Here is a 19,914-nt window from a genome sequence, read left to right as displayed (position 1 = left end):
CCGAAGTCTTACGGCCTCCGGGACATAAATGCGTCGCTCTCTCAACCACACACCATTCCGAAGAACAAGAGTTACATCATTCGGGGGGGCAGCAAGAAATACGTCACCATCATAGGCCAGCTTGATGTCCTTCCACAAGTCCTGGTCCTGGATTACTCCAACGAAATTGGCATCCGATAACACGGTCTGAGACGGGGTTCCAGGCACGGAGTCCACGGCGTGGATTCGGGACAAGGCATCGGCTTTCCCATTACGTGAACCTGGACGGTAGGTAACGATAAAATTGAACTGGTTAAGGAATAGGCTCCAACGGGCTTGCCGTGGAGACAGGCACCTGGCAGACTTAAGAAATTCCAGATTACGATGATCTGTGAGTACTATCACTTGCTGCGCGGCTCCCTGTAAGTGGTGTCTCCATTCCTTAAAAGCTGAAATAATCGCCAACAATTCCTTGTCCGCAATGTCATAGTTCCTTTCTGCAGGGGACAACCGGCGGGAAAAGAAAGCACACGGATGCAAGAGACTCTTGTCCCCAGTCCTTTGAGAAAGGATGGCCCCTAATGCATAGTCGGAAGCGTCGACTTCCACGATAAAGGGAAGAGCGGGATTCGGATGTACCAATATTGGCGCTGAGGTAAAACAAACCTTGAGACGATGGAAAGCTTCCTGGGCCTGGGTGGACCACACAAACTTCTGTCCTTTCTTGGTTAACAGAGTGATGGGACGAACGATCTCTGAAAAGTTACGGATAAAGCGTCGGTAAAAGTTGGCAAAACCGACAAAGCGTTGTACCTCTTTGATGTTTCCCGGTTCCGGCCAGTCTAGAATTGCTTGTATCTTGCCAGACTCCATGTTCAGTCCCTGAGGAGAGATGACATAACCTAAGAATTGTATTTGTGAGCAATGGAATTCGCATTTCTCCAGCTTAATGTACAGGTGGTTTTCCCTCAGCCGGGTAAGTACGGTCTTGACGTGCTCCTGGTGTTCCTGTAGGGAATCAGAAAAGATTAGGATATCGTCCAGATAAATCACCATGAATTGGTCCATTATATCCCTAAAAATATCGTTAACTAGATGTTGGAAAGCCGCGGGAGCGTTACAAAGTCCAAAAGGCATCACTAGGTACTCAAAATGTCCATACCGACATCGGAACGCGGTCTTCCACTCGTCTCCGGGACGTATGCGAAGTAGATTATATGCCCCACGGAGATCCAATTTAGTGAATATTTTTGCCTGTTGGACCCTCTCCAATAGCTCAGGAATCAACGGTAACGGATACCGGTTCCGGATGGTTATTTTATTCAGTTCCCGGTAGTCAATACAGGGTCTCAGAGTCCCCTCTTTCTTTTTCACGAAAAAGATGGGTGCCCCTGCTGGTGAGGTAGACGGGCGAATAAATCCCTTGGCTAGACTTTCATCAATGTACTCTTTTAGTGCTTCTAGCTCAGGTGCCGCCAACGGGTAGACATGACCAAACGGGATCTCCGCCCCTGGGAGTAAGTCTATGGGGCAATCATACGGTCTATGCGGGGGAAGCTGATCGGCTTTTCTTTTGTCGCATATATCAGCGAAGTCATGATAAACCGGGGGTAAAACAGGTACCTGTACAGTGCCCTCCACATTCGGTGTTACTGGAACCGGAACAGTTGGACTAATGGTCGGACCACTCTGCGATGGAAAGGATATTTCCTTAGTCTCCCAATCGATGACAGGATTTGTAGACCGTAGCCACGGAATACCTAAAATAATCGGAAAGTGAGGAGAAGAAATTACCATGAAAACAAGGGTCTCCTGCTGACCTGGCTTCATCACGCATTCTAGCGGTACTGTTTCCCGATCAACTGGTCCAGAGATTAACGGAGATCCGTCTACCGTCTCCATGGTAACCGGTGAGGATCTTTGCTGAGTCCGGATACCGTGTTTCCTGGCAAAAGAAGAGTCCATGAAATTTCCCCCTGCCCCAGAGTCTATCATTGCAGAGGTAGGTATTAGCTGTCCCTCCCACCGGATCTGAATGGGAAGCGAGCAATGGGTATATTTCCCTTCTGAGTCCTTCGGTGAGGTTGACATTACAGTCAAGGGAAATACCGCATCCAAGTGTCCACTTGCCTCAGAGATATCGGACTCTGCGTCAGTGTTGTCACACTCTGCCATGGCTGCCAATACCTTATTTGGGCGATTTGGACGTTTCGGGCAGTCGATCAAGAAATGGTCCGATTGACCGCAATAGAAACACAAATGCTCACGGAGCCGGTGTTCACGACGTTCGTTGGTCTCTCGCTTTTGCAGAGAGTCCACTTGCATAGGAACGTCCTCGGCCTCCCGTGGCGTCCTGAGAGCGGGTTCTCTGGAAGGAAACGCAAAGTTGTTTACACGGTTTACAGCTGCCCATTTTTCCTGTCTACGTTCTGTCAAGCGGGTATCAATACGCACACAGTGCTGGAGAAACAGTTCAAAATCCCCTGGAGATTCGGAACGAGCTAACTCGTCCTTGATGGTACCGGACAAACCTTTTCTGAAAAGACAATAATGCATTGTTTCCCCAGTCGGTGTCTACCACTAACCTCTTGAACTCAGTGGCGTATTCAACGACAGAACGCTTTCCCTGACGTAAGGAAAGGAGAGCCGATTCAGCGGTAGCACGGCGATTCGGATCATCAAACATTTGCGCCATTGCGGTCAGAAAGTCATCCAGGTGATTTAAACGAATGTCCCGATTCTCTATCATAGGATTAGCCCAAGCCAGTGCTCGTGAGGTTAATAACATGATTATACATAACACTTTTGACCGGTCAGAACGGTAATAATCAGCATGTACATCAAAAAACAGTATACATTGGTTAACAAATCCACGAAACTGACTACGATCACCATTGAAACGGAATGGGGGTAACCTAGGCATACCGGCAGCTGATACGGACGTAGTGGGGACGGCTTCCTGAGCCTCCACTCTGACTTGCAAATCCTGAATAGCCGGACCCAGTACCTGGTGATCATGGCCCAGCTGTGCCTCCACATCTCTAAGTTTAGTTTGTACCGCCTCCATCTCCTGCTGTAAGGAGTTAATCATGGAAAAGAGCTGATCTACTCGTGTCTCAGTCATTGCCCCAGCGAAATCCTCTTATGGCCTGAGTATAATGTAATACTATTGTATGTTCTGAGGATTTCGATAGCGTTAGGGCAATGACAACCAGAGACGAGTTTGTGGTACAAGATGTTTATAATATGTAACCACGGTAGGTACAGAACGGAACAAACACAGCAGAACAAACGCACGAAATACTTTCCCGAAACGGAGCGAAGGGAATTCCCGGGGCCACGCACCGGACTCCCCCAGGGAGACCACCAGAGCGAACCCCTATACAGGGACTGTCCGGCAATCACCCCGGAAGGCCTAAATGCGCAGCAGCCGGGACACAAGGGGCAAGTGGTAAAGTCCAGGAGTGTCCGTACGGGATGATAGTCCAGAGTGGTTACAAACCGGGAGGAAACCGGGCAGAAGTGCTGAACACAGACGGCAGACGGAGTCCAGGCACAGCTTGAAGAAACCGGGTATGGTCCAGGGTCGGTCGGTATTCTTTCAGGAGGATCCAAAGGCAATCAGGAAATAGAAGCAGCAAGGCAGGAGCACACAGCAAGCAGTATACTCAGGCACTGGACTAGGCTTAGAGGCGGTCTTTTAAGCAGCTGGACAGGAAGTAGGGCAACAGAACAGTAAACTCCATGTTAACCGAGGGCAAGCTTTTGTCAAAAGAGAACTGGAAAACCTGGAAACCTGACAATGCGGCTCTGGGAGAAGTGGGATCCTGAGCGGTCATCCATTTACTGGGACCGTGCTCCATCCGCAGCCCCTGGTGGAACCTGCCGGACCGGAGCCTTTTCAACCCCAGGGACCGGGCCCTGCTACTTAAAGGTACTCTGTGTCCCCATTGGGGACTGTACAGGGAGCGCACCTTCTTCCCGGAAGCCGCGGTAGTCGTAAGACTGAGGAGGCAGGTGGACTTCCGCGCCGACCGGGCCTGCTTGTCGGACGCGGCCTCAAATTTAGTCCCCGGCTTCACCGCGGCCTAGTCGCGAAACTCCCGCCCCTGGGCCTGCCTGTCAGGGGTAAGGCCGGGATTACCGACATGATGTCGAATGTGACGGCTGGAGCATCCTGCATGTCTTCCTCCCCCCTCACTGGCCACTGTGGGGACCCCAGACGGTACCCATTGCGGGTACGGAGGCTGGAGCCACAGGCCGTCTCCTTCACCATCCCTTATGCGGCTGGGAGATGTGGGACCTGAGCGGTCATCCATTTGCTGGGACCGTGCTCCATCCGCAGCCCCTGGTGGAACCTGCCGGACCAGAGCCTCTTCAACCCCAGGGACCGGGCCCTGCTACTTAAAGGTACTCTGTGTCCCCATTGGGGACTGTACAGGGAGCGCACCTTCTTCCCGGAAGCCGCGGTAGTTGTAAAACTGAGGAGGCAGGTGGACTTCCGCGCCGACCGGGCCTGCTGGTCGGGCGCGGCCTCAAATTTAGTCCCCGGCTTCACCGCGGCCTAGTCGCGAAAATCCCGCCCCCAGGCCTGCCTGTCAGGGGTAAGGGCGGGATTACCGACATGACGTGGGATGTGAGGGCTGGAACATCCTGCATGTCTTCCTCCCCCCTCACTGACCACTGTGGGGAACCCAGACTCCCGCTCTTTGCTGGCGCCGCCCTCGGCCCCACTCCTCCCCTGAGAGCTCCGGCGGCCATTTTCTGGCATTCTGCCGGTGGGTGCTTCTCAGGGGAGCTCAGGGTGAACACAGCACCCGCTGCTGGTCCCCCTAGGGTGCTGGATACATATGTATATATTATATATATTTCTGTTCGGACAGACTGTATACCCTTTGTTCGCATTTACCTTCAGTGGTCAGTCTCCTAGGAGACAACAGGCACAGGTTTTTCTCGCGGTCTGTACCTCCTGTGGGGTTATGTTACCCGCGGGATCCACCTACCCTCACTGTGAGCAATGCTCGACTCCTGCCTAGCTTGCTCAGCCGGAGCCTCGGGCACTGGTGGACCCCTCGGCTCATGTAGACCCCCCTGCTCCCCCTGAGCAGGCTGCAGGGACAGAGTCACCGGTGTTGGCCCTCAGTCATTTTCATATGATCAAATGGTCTTCTAAGCTCCTTGAGGCATTGCAGTCCAGACTGGACCTTTCACAGGCCCTGGCCCTGTTAGCTTGTCTCATCCAGGCCCCGCTTGGTTAGCGCCGCAGCGCGCCCCCAGGTTAAGCCCTAGGTCTCAGGCGGAGAACTCCTGCCCGGACCGCAGTCCAAGACCGGCTACGCGGTCTCGCTGGGACTCTTCCCCGACTTCCTCACGCTGCTAGGGATCCCAGCTTGAGGACTCTCAGGAAGACGAGGCGGACGGGGGAGCTCAGGGCTCTGCCCCTGACTTCAACCTTAACCTTGATACTCCTGAGGGGGACGCCTTAGTAAAGGATCTTATCTAGTCCATCATCCAGGTGCTGGTTCGCTCTCCTCCTGTAGAGGAGTCGGCTTCTCAGCAGGAGAAACTCCAGTTTCGGTTCCCCAAACGTACACGCAATACGTTTTTTGATCACTCTAACTTCAGGGATGCTGTCCAGAAACCCGGAGCGGTCCCGGACAAGCGTTGGGTTAAACGTCACACTGACACGCGTTACCCCTTTCCATATGAAGTCGTTAAGAGTTGGGCTCATTCTCACAAGATGGATCCTCCAGTCTCCAAATTGGCTGCTAGGTCCGTTGTGTCTGTTGCAAATGGCTCATCCCTGAAGGATGCCACTGACAGACAGATAGAGCTCTTGGTGAAGTCTATCTATGAGGCCACGGGCACGTCTTTCGCCCCAGCCTTTGCAGCCGTGTGGGCTCTCCAAGCAATCTAGGCTTGTCTGAAGGAGTTTAATGCTGTCACATGGAATTTTGCTCCGCATGTTCCGTCTTTGACTCTCGGGCATCAGCTTTTTCGTCCTGCGCTATGAACGCCGTCCTGGACTCCACTAGCCGCACGGCTGTAGCATATGCTAACTCCGTGGCAGTTCGCAGGGCCATGTGGCTGCGCGAAATGGAACCAGACTCGGCTTAACTGGTTTGCCTTTTTCTGGCGACCGTTTATTTGGCGAACGATTGGATGATATTATTAAGGAATCCAAGGGAAAGGTCTCCTCCTTACCCCAGTCCAAACCTAAGAGACCTCAGCAAAGAAAAATCCAATCGAGGTTTCGGTCCTTTCGTCCCTCCGCCAAGCCACATTCTTCTTCGTCCAACAGGCCGGAGAAAGGCCAGAGGAACTCATATGCGTGGCGGCCCACGTCACGACCCCAATAGGCCGCAGGAGGCACTGCCTCCAAAACGGCCTCCTCATGGCTCTCGGCCTACCCTAGCCGCATCCCCGGTCGGTGGCAGGCTCTCCCGCTTCGGCGGCGCCTGGTGGCCACAAGTTCAAGACCGATGGGTGAGAGACATTCTGTCTCATGGTTACAGGATAGAGTTCAGTTCTCGTCCTGCGGCTCGTTTCTTCAGAACCTCTGGGCCCCTTCTCAGGTGGCGTGTCAACACGTCGCTCTGGCGACTCTCCAGGGACAAACAGCTTTCTCTGCAGGCGGGGGTGCAATTACTTCTTCGGAGTCAGTCACACCCCTTAAGGCGCCTCATGCACTTCCTGGGGAAGATGGTTGCAGCTATGGAGGCAGTGCCGTTCGCGAACCAAGGCGGCACTTGCAGTCGTCAAGTCTTCCAGGAAGTCCGGCGGATTCTGCAGTGGGTGGAAACCACAGGCTCCACCATCTCCGCAGTTCACATCCCGGGCGTAGAAAACTGGGAAGCAGTTTTTTTTCAGTCATCAGGGCATGGACGCGGGGGAATGGTCTCTGCACCCAAAAGTGCTTCGAGAGATCCATCGCCCCTGAGGAACGCAGGACGTCGATCTCTCAAGGTCCCGGCCTTCATGGCACGGTCTCAGGTTCACAGACCTCTGGCAGCGGACGCTTTAGTCCAGGATTGGTCGCAGTTTCGACTGCCTTATGTGTTTTCCCCCTCTGGCGATGCTGCCCAGGGTACTACGCAGGATCAGGTCCGACTGCCGTCGCGCCATTCTCGTCGCTCCAGACTGGCCGAGACGGTCGTGGTATCCGGATCTGTGGCATCTCATGGTGGGTCAACCGTGGGCACTTCCAGACCACCCAGACTTGCTGTCACAAGGCACGTTTTTTGCCATCTGAATTCTGTGGCCCTCAACTTGACTAGGTGGCCATTGGTCCCTGACTCCTAGAGTCTTCAGGGTTATCTCAGGATGTCATTGCCACCACGGGACAAGCTAGGAAGCCAACGTCCGCCAAGATCTATTACAGGTCTTGGCAAGTCTTTCTATCCTGGTGCGCTGAGAACGGCTTTCCTCCATGGCCGTTTGCCTTACCCACATTCCTTTCATTCCCACAATCTGGAATGGACAAGGGTTTGTCCCTCGGCTCTCTCTCTAGGGCCAAGTATCCACGCTCTCCGTGTTTTTCTTTCAAAAGCGTCTAGCCAGGCTTCCGCAGGTCCGCACGTTCCTGCAGGGGGTCTGCCACATGGTCCCACCTTACAAACGTCCGTTGGAACCCTGGGATCTTAGCAGAGTCCGGACGGCTCTTCAAAAGCCGCCTTTTGAGCTGCTGCGGGATGTCTCTCCCGTCTTTCGCAGAAGGTGGCCTTCCTAGGGACAGTCACATCTCTTCAGAGAGTGTCTGAGCTTGCAGCGCTGTCATGCAAGGCTCCCTTCCTGGTTTTCCACCAGGATAAGGTGGTTCTTCATCCTGTCCCGGAATTTCTCTCTAAGGTGGTATCTCCTTTTCATCTAAATCAGGATATCTCCTTGCCTTCCTGTTGCCCTAATCCAATTCACCAGTGTGAAAAGGTTTTGCACTCTTTGGATCTAGTGAGAGCACTTCAGTTCTACGTGTCTCGCACGGCGCCCCTGCGCCGTTCAGATGCGCTTTTTGTCCTTGTCGCTGGCCAGCGTATGGACTCTCAGGCCTCAAAGTCGACCTTGGCTCGGTGGATCAAGGAACCGGTTCTCGAGGCCTACCGTTCTTCGGGCCTTCCGCTGCCTTCAGGGCTGAAAGGCCATTCTACCAGAGCTGTAGGTGCGTCCTGGGCATTGCGGCACCGGGCAACGGTTTAGCAGCTGTGTCAGGCAGCTACGTAGTCTAGTCTGCACACTTTCACGAAGCACTATCAAGGGCATACCTTTGCTTCGGCAGCGCCAGTCTAGGTAGGCGAGTCCTTCAGACGGCGGTTGTCCACCTGTAAAAGGGGGCCGTTTTCGGCTCTTCTTATTGAGGTATTCTTTTACCCACCCAGGGACTGCTCTTGGACGTCCCAATTGTCTGGGTCTCCCAATGGAGCGACAAAGAAGGGAATTTTGTTTACTTACCGTAAATTCCTTTTCTTCTAGCTCCTATTGGGAGACCCAGCACCCACCCCTGTGCCCTTTGGGCTGGTTGTTCTTTTGGGTTATGGTCTTCAGTTCTCCGAACATCCTTCGGATTGAATTTACTCTAGACCAATTTATAAGTTTCCTCCTTCCTGCTTTTGCACCAAAACTGAGGAGCCCGTGGTCCACGGGAGGGTGTATAGGCAGAGGGGAGGGGTTACACTTTTTAAAGTGTAATACTTTGTGTGGCCTCCGGAGGCAGAAGCTATACACCCAATTGTCTGGGTCTCCCAATAGGAGCTAGAAGAAAAGGAATTTACGGTAAGTAAACAAAATTCCCTTCTTTAGGAACAGGGTATGAGACCCAATATCTTGTCTCATAGTGACAGCCCCTATGAAATACAACATCACAGTAATCACATTGTTACGAGAGGCAGAGGAACGCCGTGCATGGCTGGAAGGAACGGCGCCAACCATATAATACAGGGGCAGGTCTTATACAAGAGATTCCTCTCTATCATGTCCTGATGTCTTGTGTTCTTGCTTTCTTGAATCTTTTCTCGTCAGTGATGTAATGACATTAAATCTTTTATTCTTTCTCGCTATTTTCTGAAACAGCGTTTGACTGAAGCGCGACGTATGATGGATAAACTTCGAGCGTACATCGTGGCCAATTACTATGCCTCTGCGGGAGTCAGTAAAGTACCAGAGGTAAAACCGCCTGCCTGTGCCTCGTGGCTGCGATTCCTCACATTATCCTGCATAATTATCACATTCTTGATTCCTATGGTTGTCGGCTACATTTACTGATTTCACAATGTCAAGGGAGGAATTTGGGTGAAGACTGCTAATGGAGTCTTCGTTTGGGATATACAGAGACGGTGCCATATTAGCTGTATACCAGTGCCGATATATCAATGTATCAGACAATGAATACATAAGACATGTTCTCCTTGAGCCAGCATCACCAACTGACCCGTGTATTAGATAGATCCAATTATACAATATGCATCAATAACCTTGAAGCTAAACAGGGAGTTTTCCACTCCTTAATTTCTCACAGCACATTGTTTTTTCTTGCACATTCTTTCTGTGTGAAGCTACTGATAAGACTTTTACTCATCATTAAGAGACTTTCATCAGTTGTACATTTGTTCTTATTCTTGGTAACCCCTTCATGACTATACAACTTTAAATTATATTATGGGTCTATGCGATGGCTACATAGACAGACAGATAATTATGCAACTACATCTACATTTTGATTATTTATATACACAGATATTCTTATTACGTTTGAACAAACAAGCTATAGCTCAGACGACCTCCACAAAAAGAATGTGGACAAACTGTGTGAACGCGGCCTTCGTGTTGATTTGGCATCATAGAAAAAGATGGTTTCCTACATTGAGAAATCGTCAATCAGTATATATCACCAGAAAACGACTCATTGACTAAATTAGGGTTTTATTTAAAATGTATTTTATAATATGGTAATATTTTTAACTTGTACTTTTCATAGCTTCATGTGTATAAAAAATATAAAACAATCACAAATGTAGCAATTGTCAAACTGTCCACAAGGTTGTATGTCAGACTGTAACTTCCTGTTCTGCACAGAACTTTTCAGCAATCTCATTATTATCACAGACAGGATTATAATGAAAGGTATCCCCTCTATATACTGTAGAATACAAAATTCATCCCGTGTGATGATCACAGCTCCCCTCCTTGCACAATGGCTGATGGCCAGATTACAGCAGGCCTAGAAAGCTCCTGTAGAAGTCAGTGAGTTTGTTTATTTCTGTATGTCTATATGGCTGCTCTGTAGAACCGGAAGTCTAGGCTTAGGAGCCAGTGTGAAAATTGGAGGAGTTTCAAACTTGTTTTCATACAGTGATGTAGAAAAAAAAAATATTTAAATAAGGTGTAAAAATGATTCATTATTTATTTACCTCAATTGCGTTTGTTAATAGATCAGCATCTAGCTTATTTATTTATTTTTTTTAATTTTTGATATCTGCCATTACTACTGATAGAATGGAATTCCACAGTCTGACTACTCTAAGGGTACATGTGCACACAATGGCACAGTGCCTTTTTCAAGATGAAGACTCTTCAGGAAGTGCTGGAATTTTGTTTTTCTTTGTCGCTCCATTGGGAGACCCAGACAATTGGGTGTATAGGCTATGCCTCCGGAGGCCGCACAAAGTATTACACTTAAAAGTGTTAAGCCCCTCCCCTTCTGCCTATACACCCCCCGTGCTCCCACGGGCTCCTCAGTTTTTTGCTTTGTGCGAAGGAGGTCAGACACGCACGCACAGCTCCACAGATTGGTCAGCAGCAGCTGCTGACCATGTCGGATGGAAGAAAAGTGGGCCCATATAGAGCCCCCAGCATGCTCCCTTCTCACCCCACTCTTGTCGGTGGTGTTGTAAGGTTGAGGTATCCATTGCGGGTACGGAGGCTGGAGCCCACATGCTGTTTTCCTTCCCCATCCCCCTCAGGGCTCTGGGTGAAGTGGGATCCTATCGGTCTCCAGGCACTGAGACCGTGCTTCATCCACAACTCCTGTGGAGCCTGCTGGATAGGAGCCGGGTATCGTTCAGGGACATGGCCCTGCTACTTGGAGGTACTCTGTATCCCTGTGGGGACAGCGCACAGCAACACTCCAGCTTTGCTGGGTGTGCTAGTGCACCGGGGACCACGGCGCTGACCGGGTTAATATGTGCCATTACACACTCAGCGTTGCTGAGTGTGTTTATGTATAGGGACTGCCGCACTGACCGCCGCGGCCATGGAAACACTGCGGCGCGGCTGGGACTTGTAGTGCGCCGGGGACTTTCACGCCGGCCGCGCTTTTACGGCGGCCGCGTTTATTACTAGAGTCCCCGGCTTTTTGCGGCCTAGTTTCCTTTCCTCCCGCCCACAGCCCTGACAGGCAGGGGAAGGGCGGGACGCTGCACAGAACGAGCAGCACTGAGGGCTGGAGCATGCTTTGCATACTCCACCCCTCTCACTGTGCACAGTGCGGGCACCAGTTCCCGCTCTTTCTGGGTCACGCCCACGGCTCCCTCCTCTCCTCAGGACGCCGGCAGCCATTCCTGTCAGCTCCTCGGACGCTGCAGAGGGGGACAAAGTCTGGGAGACCCAGGCAGGGACTCTGGTGGCCTCACAACCGCTTTAGGCGGGTGGTAAGCAGCACCTGTGGTGCTAGCCCCATTGTGCAGTAGTGTAACATTATATGTTTATGGTATATATGTTTTACACTGTATGGTGCACAGTTGATTTCTGGCTATATACCCTATTGTGTTACTCAGGGAAGATAATAGCATGGCGCCCACGAAAGGCAGGGGTGCCAAAACACAGGCTTATTATGTTGCCTGCGCCGCATGTACGACCCCGCTACCGGCAGGTTCCACTGACCCTCATTGTGTGCACTGTTCGGCCCCTGTGGCACTTACTCAGCCGGAGCCTCTGCTAAGAGGGGCCCAGGGGGAGCCACCTGCTAACACTGTTCAGGTGACGGGGACGGAGTTTGCAAAACTCTCTGAGACTATGGCTAAGATACTAGAAGCCTTGCAGTCCAGGCCGGTATCTCAGCACAGGGACTCTGTTGAATCTTTGTTCCCTGGCCCACCTCAGCTGGACCAACAATGTCCTCCCGGGGTATCTCATGGATCCCAGGCTGAGGGTTCTGACACAGACCCCAGCCCCAGACCGACTAAGCGAGCTCGCTTAGATTTTCCCTCGACATCATCATATTGTGCAGGGTCTCAGAGGGGGGAATCTCTGGTTGATGATGCGGAGACAGCTGATCAGGATTCTGATCCTGAGGCCGCTCTCAATCTTGATACTCCGGACGGGGACGCCATAGTGAATGACCTTATTGCGTCCATCAATCGTATGTTGGATATTTCTCCCTCAGCTCCTCCGGTGGAGGAGTCAGCTTCTCAGCAGGAGAAATTCCGTTTCAGGTTTCCCAAGCGTACACAGAGTATGTTTCTGGACCACTCTGATTTCAGAGAGGCAGTCCAGAATCACCATGCTTGTCCAGATAAGCGTTTTTCTAAGTGCCTTAAGGATACACGTTATCCTTTTCCCCCTGACGTGGTCAAAAGTTGGGCTCAGTGTCCCAAAGTGGATCCTCCAATCTCCAGACTGGCAGCTAGATCCATACTTGCAGTGGAAGATGGGGCTTCACTCAAAGATGCCACTGACAGGCAGATGGAACTCTGGTTGAAATCCATCTATGAAGCTATCGGCGCTTCTTTTGCCCCAGCGTTCGCAGCCGTATGGGCGGCATATCGGCATATATCTCAGCAGGTCAAGCGCAAATTGACGCAGCCACACGCACGTCCGCGCCACAGGTGGCGTCCATAACCACTCAGACGTCGGCATTTGCGTCTTACGCTATTAATGCTGTCCTGGACTCTGCGAGCCGTACGGCGGTTGCAGCCGCCAATTCGGTGGTACTCCGCAGGGCCTTGTGGCTACGGGAATGGAAGGCAGATTCTGTTTCCAAAAAGCGCTTAACCAGTTTGCCAATGTCTGGCGACCGATTGTTTGGCGAGCGTTTGGATGAAATCATCAAACAATCCAAGGGAAAGGATACATCCTTACCCCAGCCCAAACCGAACATACCCCAACAGAGGAAGGGGCAGTCGAGGTTTCGGTCCTTTCGGGGCGCGGGCAGGTCCCAATTCTCCTCGTCCAAAAGGCCTCAGAAAGATCAAAGGAACTCTGACGCATGGCGGTCTAAGTCACGTCCTAAAAAGGCCACCGGAGGTGCCGCTACCAAAGCGGCTTCCTCATGACTTTCGGCATCCTCACTCCGCATCTTCGGTCGGTGGCAGGCTCTCCCGCTTTTGCGACGCCTGGCTGCCACGGGTAAAAGACCGTTGGGTGAGAGACATTCTGTCTCACGGTTACAAGATAGAGTTTACCTCTCGTCCCCCGACTCGATTCTTCAGGTCATCCCCGCCTCCCGAGCGAGCCGAGGCTCTTCTGCAGGCGCTGGGCACTCTGAAGGCAGAAGGAGTGGTGGTCCCTGTTCCTCTTCAGCAACAGGGCCACGGTTTTTACTCCAACTTGTTTGTGGTCCCAAAGAAGGACGGGTCTTTCCGTCCTGTCCTGGACCTGAAACTTCTCAACAAACACGTAACGACCAGGCGGTTCCGGATGGAATCCCTCCGCTCCGTCATCGCCTCAATGTCCCAAGGAGATTTCCTTGCATCGATCGATATCAAAGATGCTTATCTCCACGTACCGATTGCTCCAGAGCACCAGCGCTTCTTGCGCTTCGCCATAGAAAACGAACACCTGCAGTTCGTGGCACTGCCGTTCGGCATGGCAACAGCCCCACGGGTTTTCACCAAGGTTATGGCTACTGTAGTAGCGGTCCTCCACTCTCAGGGTCACTCGGTGATCCCTTACTTGGACGATCTCCTGATCAAGGCACCCTCTCAAGAGGCATGCCAACACAGCCTCGACGCTACCCTGGAGACTCTCCAGAGTTTCGGGTGGATCATCAATTTTCCAAAGTCAAATCTGACACCGGCCCAATCGCTCACATACCTTGGCATGGAGTTTCATACCCTCTCAGCGATAGTGAAGCTTCCGCTGATCAAGCAGCGGTCACTACAGACAGGGGTACAATCTCTCCTTCAAGGCCAGTCACACCCCTTGAGGCGCCTCATGCACTTCCTGGGGAAGATGGTGGCAGCAATGGAGGCAGTTCCTTTCGCGCAGTTTCACCTGCGTCCTCTTCAATGGGACATCCTACGCAAATGGGACAGGAAGCCGACGTCCCTCGACAGGAACGTCTCCCTCTCTCAGGCGACCAAAGCTTCCCTTCGGTGGTGGCTTCTTCCCACTTCATTATCGAAGGGGAAATCCTTCCTACCCCCATCCTGGGAGGTGGTCACGACGGACGCGAGTCTGTCAGGGTGGGGAGCGGTTTTTCTCCACCACAGGGCTCAGGGTACGTGGACCCAGCAAGAGTCCTCGCTTCAGATCAATGTTCTGGAAATACGGGCAGTGTATCTTGCCCTGAAAGCGTTCCAGCAGTGGCTGGAAGGCAAGCAGATCAGAATTCAGTCGGACAATTCCACAGCGGTGGCATACATCAACCACCAAGGCGGCACACGCAGTCGGCAAGCCTTCCAGGAAGTCCGGCGGATTTTGATGTGGGTGGAAGCCACGGCCTCCACCATCTCTGCAGTTCACATTCCAGGCGTGGAAAACTGGGAAGCAGATTATCTCAGTCGCCAGGGCATGGACGCAGGGGAATGGTCCCTTCACCCGGACGTGTTTCAGGAGATCTGTTGCCGCTGGGGGGTGCCGGACGTCGACCTCATGGCGTCCCGGCACAACAACAAGGTACCGACGTTCATGGCACGGTCTCAAGATCCCAGAGCTCTGGCGGCAGACGCCTTAGTTCAGGATTGGTCGCAGTTTCAGCTCCCTTATGTGTTTCCTCCGCTGGCACTGTTGCCCAGAGTGTTACGCAAGATCAGGGCCGACTGCCGCCGCGTCATCCTCGTCGCTCCAGACTGGCCGAGGCGGTCGTGGTACCCGGATCTGTGGCATCTCACGGTCGGCCAACCGTGGGCACTACCAGACCGACCAGACTTGCTATCTCAAGGGCCGTTTTTCCATCTGAATTCTGCGGCCCTCAACCTGACTGTGTGGCCATTGAGTCCTGGATCCTAGCGTCTTCAGGGTTATCTCAAGACGTCATTGCCACTATGAGACAGGCTAGGAAACCAACGTCCGCCAAGATCTACCACAGGACGTGGAAAATTTTCCTGTCGTGGTGCTCTGCTCAGGGTTTTTCTCCCTGGCCTTTTGCCTTGCCCACTTTTCTGTCCTTCCTTCAATCTGGACTGGAAAAGGGTTTGTCGCTCGGCTCCCTTAAGGGACAAGTCTCAGCGCTCTCTGTGTTTTTCCAGAAGCGCCTAGCCAGACTTCCACAGGTACGCACGTTCCTGCAGGGGGTTTGTCACATCGTTCCTCCTTACAAGCGGCCGTTAGAACCCTGGGATCTGAACAGGGTGCTGCTGGTTCTTCAGAAACCACCATTCGAGCCAATGAGCGATATTTCTCTCTCACGCCTTTCGCAGAAAGTGGTTTTTCTAGTAGCAGTCACTTCACTTCGGAGAGTGTCTGAGCTAGCAGCGCTGTCATGCAAAGCCCCTTTCCTGGTTTTTCACCAGGACAAGGTGGTTCTGCGTCCGGTTCCGGAATTTCTCCCTAAGGTGGTATCCCCCTTTCATCTCAATCAGGATATCTCCTTACCTTCTTTTTGTCCTCATCCAGTTCACCAATGTGAAAAGGATTTGCACTTGTTAGATCTAGTGAGAGCACTCAGACTCTACATTTCTCGTACGGCGCCCCTGCGCCGCTCGGATGCACTCTTTGTCCTTGTCGCTGGCCAGCGTAAAGGGTCACAGGCTTCCAAATCAACCTTGGCTCGGTGGATCAAGGAGCCAATTCTCGAAGCCTACAGTTCGGCTGGGCTTCCGGTTCCCTCAGGGCTGAAGGCCCATTCTACCAGAGCCGTGGGCGCGTCCTGGGCTTTGAGGCACCAGGCTACGGCTCAGCAGGTGTCAGGCGGCTACCTGGTCGAGCCTGCACACTTTCACGAAACACTATCAGGTGCATACCTATGCTTCGGCGGATGCCAGCCTAGGTAGACGAGTCCTTCAGGCGGCGGTTGCCCACCTGTAGGAAGAGGCCGTTTTACGGCTCTCTTACGAGGTATTATTTTACCCACCCAGGGACTGCTTTTGGACGTCCCAATTGTCTGGGTCTCCCAATGGAGCGACAAAGAAGAAGGGAATTTTGTTTACTTACCGTAAATTCCTTTTCTTCTAGCTCCAATTGGGAGACCCAGCGCCCGCCCCTGTTTTTTTGTGTACACATGTTGTTCATGTTGAATGGTTTCAGTTCTCCGATATTCCTTCGGATTGAAGTTACTTTAAACCAGTTTATAATTCTTTTTCCTCCTTCTTGCTTTTGCACCAAAACTGAGGAGCCCGTGGGAGCACGGGGGGTGTATAGGCAGAAGGGGAGGGGCTTAACACTTTTAAGTGTAATACTTTGTGCGGCCTCCGGAGGCATAGCCTATACACCCAATTGTCTGGGTCTCCCAATTGGAGCTAGAAGAAAAGGAATTTACGGTAAGTAAACAAAATTCCCTTCTTCTGTGTGTTTCCTATTAGTTGATTGCTGATTTTTACGTTACACCCGGCGCTTTATTGGCGTTTTATTGAAATTTTATACACAAAAAGACTGACGGCACTCACCAAACTGAAGTGTGAACAGGTGCATAACTGAACATTATTATTACTATTATTTATTATTATAGCGCCATCAATTCCATGGCACTTTACATGTGAAAGGGGTATATATAATGGGGACAAGTACAATAATCATAAACCATACAAGACACAAACTGGTACAGGAGGAGAGAGGACCCTGCCCGCGAGGGCTCACAGTCTACAAGGGATAGGTGAGGATACAGTAGGTTAGGGTAGAACTGGTCGTGCGGCGCTATATCAGACTGAGGGTTACGGCAGGTTGTAGGCTTGTTGGAAGAGGTGGGTCTTTAGGTTCCTTTTGAAGCTTTTCAAGGTAGGCGAGAGACTGATAAGTTGTGGCAGAGCATTCCAGAGTATGGGGGAGGCACGGGAGAAATCTTGGATTCGATGGTGGAAAGAGGAGATGAGAGGAGAGTAGAGAAGGAGATCTTGTGAGGATCGAAGGTTATGTGCAGGTAAGTACCGGGAGACTAGGTCACAGATGTAGGGAGCAGACAGGTTGTGGATGGCTTTGTATGGCATGGTTAGTGTTTTGAACTGGAGGCGTTGGGAAGCCAGTGAAGGGATTGGCAGAGAGGAGAGGTCGGGGAGTAGCGGGGTGGACAGGTGGATTAGCCAGGCAGCATAGTTTAGAATAGATTGTAGGGGTGCGAGATTGTTAGAAGGGAGGACACAGAGCAGGAGGCTGCAATAATCCAGGCAAGAGATAATAAGGGCATGTACTAGGGTCTTTGCAGCTTCTTGGGAAAGGAATGTATGGATCCGGGAAATATTGAGTTGGAGGCGGCAGGAGGTGAAAAGGGCTTGGATGTGTGGCTTGAAGAAGAGAGCAGAGTCTAGAGTTACTCCCAGGCACGTGGGACTGGGGAAAGTGAGCAGCCATTGACATTGATGGATAGGTCAGTTGGGGGAGTTGAGTGAGGAGGAGGAAAGATGATGAATTCTGTTTTGTCCATGTTCAGTTTTAGGAATCGAGTAGAGAAAAAGGAAGAAATAGCAGACAGACATTGTGGGATTCTGAACATGACATAAAATACAAAAAAAGACAGTTTGCACTCTGAAATGTTAAAGTATGAAAACTATGAATGTGTGAACATGGACCTGCATTACTGCTAAGGTAAATCTAAGAAAAATTAGATATTTAGCATATAAAAACGGCCATTTGTATATCTGCCCAGTTGTCACGGCATATCTTGTAACTTGGTACCTACCCGATATGTTGAAGCCTTTCTCTGGGTTAAAAAACCTACTGTGTATGGGCAAGTAGGAACCCTACTTCTAACTTTTAACCCAGAGAGAGGCTTCAATGTGGAGTAGGTTCTTAGATTTCCCTTAGCAGTAATGCAGGTCCATGTTCACACATTCATAGTTTTCATACTTTAGCATTTCAGAGTGCAAACTGTCTTTTTTTTTTTTTTTTTTTTTTTTTGTATTTTATTGAAATTTTATGTGATTATACGAACACTTGTTAACAAGTATTTATGAAGTTTAAATGAAATGATACATGGTTTTCTAAATATTTTAAAAATATAAATCTGAAAATGGTCATATGCATTTGTATTCAGCCCCCTGAATTATGATACCCCTAAATACAATCCTGAATGAACAATTGCCTCCAGAAGTCACCTAATAAGTAAGTTGAGTCCACCTGTGTGTAATTTATTCTCAGTATAACTACAGCTGTGTTGTGAAGGCCTCAGAGGTTAGATGAAAACATTAGGGACCCAACAGCATCATGAAAATCAACACACCAGACAGGTCAGGGATAACGTTGTGGAGAAGAGTAAGGCCCTGTGCGCACTTGCCGGTTTTTGCCGCGGATTTCCTGCAGATTTGCTGCATGTTTCGCTGCAGAAAATGTTCATAACATCTCTGCAGTGATTCACCAGCAAAACCTATGGGGAAAAAAATCCTGTGCGCACTATGCGGATTTTGACAGCTGCATGTTTTGCTGTGGGATTCCCGCAGCAAAAACAATTGCATGTCATTTCTTTTCCGCACGTCGCTGCGGGATTTCACTCCATATGACTGCAATGTAATGGTGAAATCCCGCAGGGAATAACGCAGGTAGCAAATTTTGTGCGGTTCATTGCGTATTCCCAGCGGTATTTCACGTTTTCGGGACATAATGTTCTTTACTGCCTGCCTTTTGCAGGGAAGTGATGTCATTATGACAGGAAGAGGAAGCTGAGCAGAGAATAAACACACACACATCACACACACACAGACATATAGAATACACACACAAATATCACACTCACACACAGACACAGACATATAAAATACACACACAGATCACACACACAGACATATAGAATACACACACATATCAGACACTGACAGAATACACACAGAAATCAAACAGACATATAAAAATAAAAAAAGTGGGCTCCGACGTATTTTTACCGTCTAGCCGAGGTAAACACACAGCGGCGACCCAGTATTCTCAGGCTGGGGAGGGCGAGGGCCAGGGTTAATGTCCGCCCCCCCCCCCCTCCCGCAGCCGAGAATATCAGCCCGCAGGTGCCGCGCGACTGTCGCCGTGATAATAATGAGTTAGTGGCGGCGATGCGCTGCCATTAAGTCCAGGCTTTAATCATGGCAGCGTCTATGTGACAGCTTTCACGATTAACCCGTAAGTAAAGTGAATAAACACAAACACCGAAAAATCCTTTTATTTTAAATAAAACACAAAAAGACCCTCTTTCACCCTTTTATTAACACCCCCAAACACACAGGTCCGGCGTAATCCACCGAGGTTCCACGTCGCTTGCATCCAGCCGCGACTGACACTGTACTGAATGCAGCCTCGCAACGAGCCTGCAGAGAGGTAACCACAGGGCATTTCTCACAGCCGGTAATGTGAACACACTATCGCTCGGGAGAACTGCAGTGTGTCGATTGTTGATTGATCTGTCATCTATTCATCTATCTATCCCTATATCTATTCTTCTATCTGTCTATCTATCTATCTACTATCTATCTTTTTTTCTTTTCTTCAATGTGCTTTAATTGCATTGAATGCATTAAAACACATGTACCAATCCACGGCAATACCGCAATAAAACCACGGCAAACCGCATGCAGTTTTCGGGTGCGGTTTGCTGCGTTTTTTTACCGCGGGTGCTGTAATTTTTCAGACCCTGCAGAATTTTCTTAAGAAAAT

General features: G+C 50.7%; 1 protein-coding gene across 3 annotated transcripts in view; it reads left to right on the top strand.

Annotated features, from left to right (window-relative positions):
* The window catches only part of YEATS2 (YEATS domain containing 2), a 234,585-nt gene that overhangs the window by 12,145 nt on the left and 202,526 nt on the right, over positions 1-19,914 (top strand). For all 3 annotated transcript variants that reach the window (XM_075340905.1, XM_075340906.1, XM_075340904.1), the window contains exon 4: positions 9,043-9,135. In XM_075340905.1, the coding sequence (XP_075197020.1) occupies positions 9,043-9,135 (93 nt within the window). The remainder of the gene's footprint in view (positions 1-9,042; positions 9,136-19,914) is intronic.

Source organism: Anomaloglossus baeobatrachus, chromosome 3 (genome assembly GCF_048569485.1).
Source record: "Anomaloglossus baeobatrachus isolate aAnoBae1 chromosome 3, aAnoBae1.hap1, whole genome shotgun sequence".
Classification (NCBI taxonomy): domain Eukaryota; kingdom Metazoa; phylum Chordata; class Amphibia; order Anura; family Aromobatidae; genus Anomaloglossus; species Anomaloglossus baeobatrachus.
The sequence above is the reverse complement of the archived record's forward strand: the minus strand, read 5'-3'. Positions and strand labels throughout refer to the sequence as shown.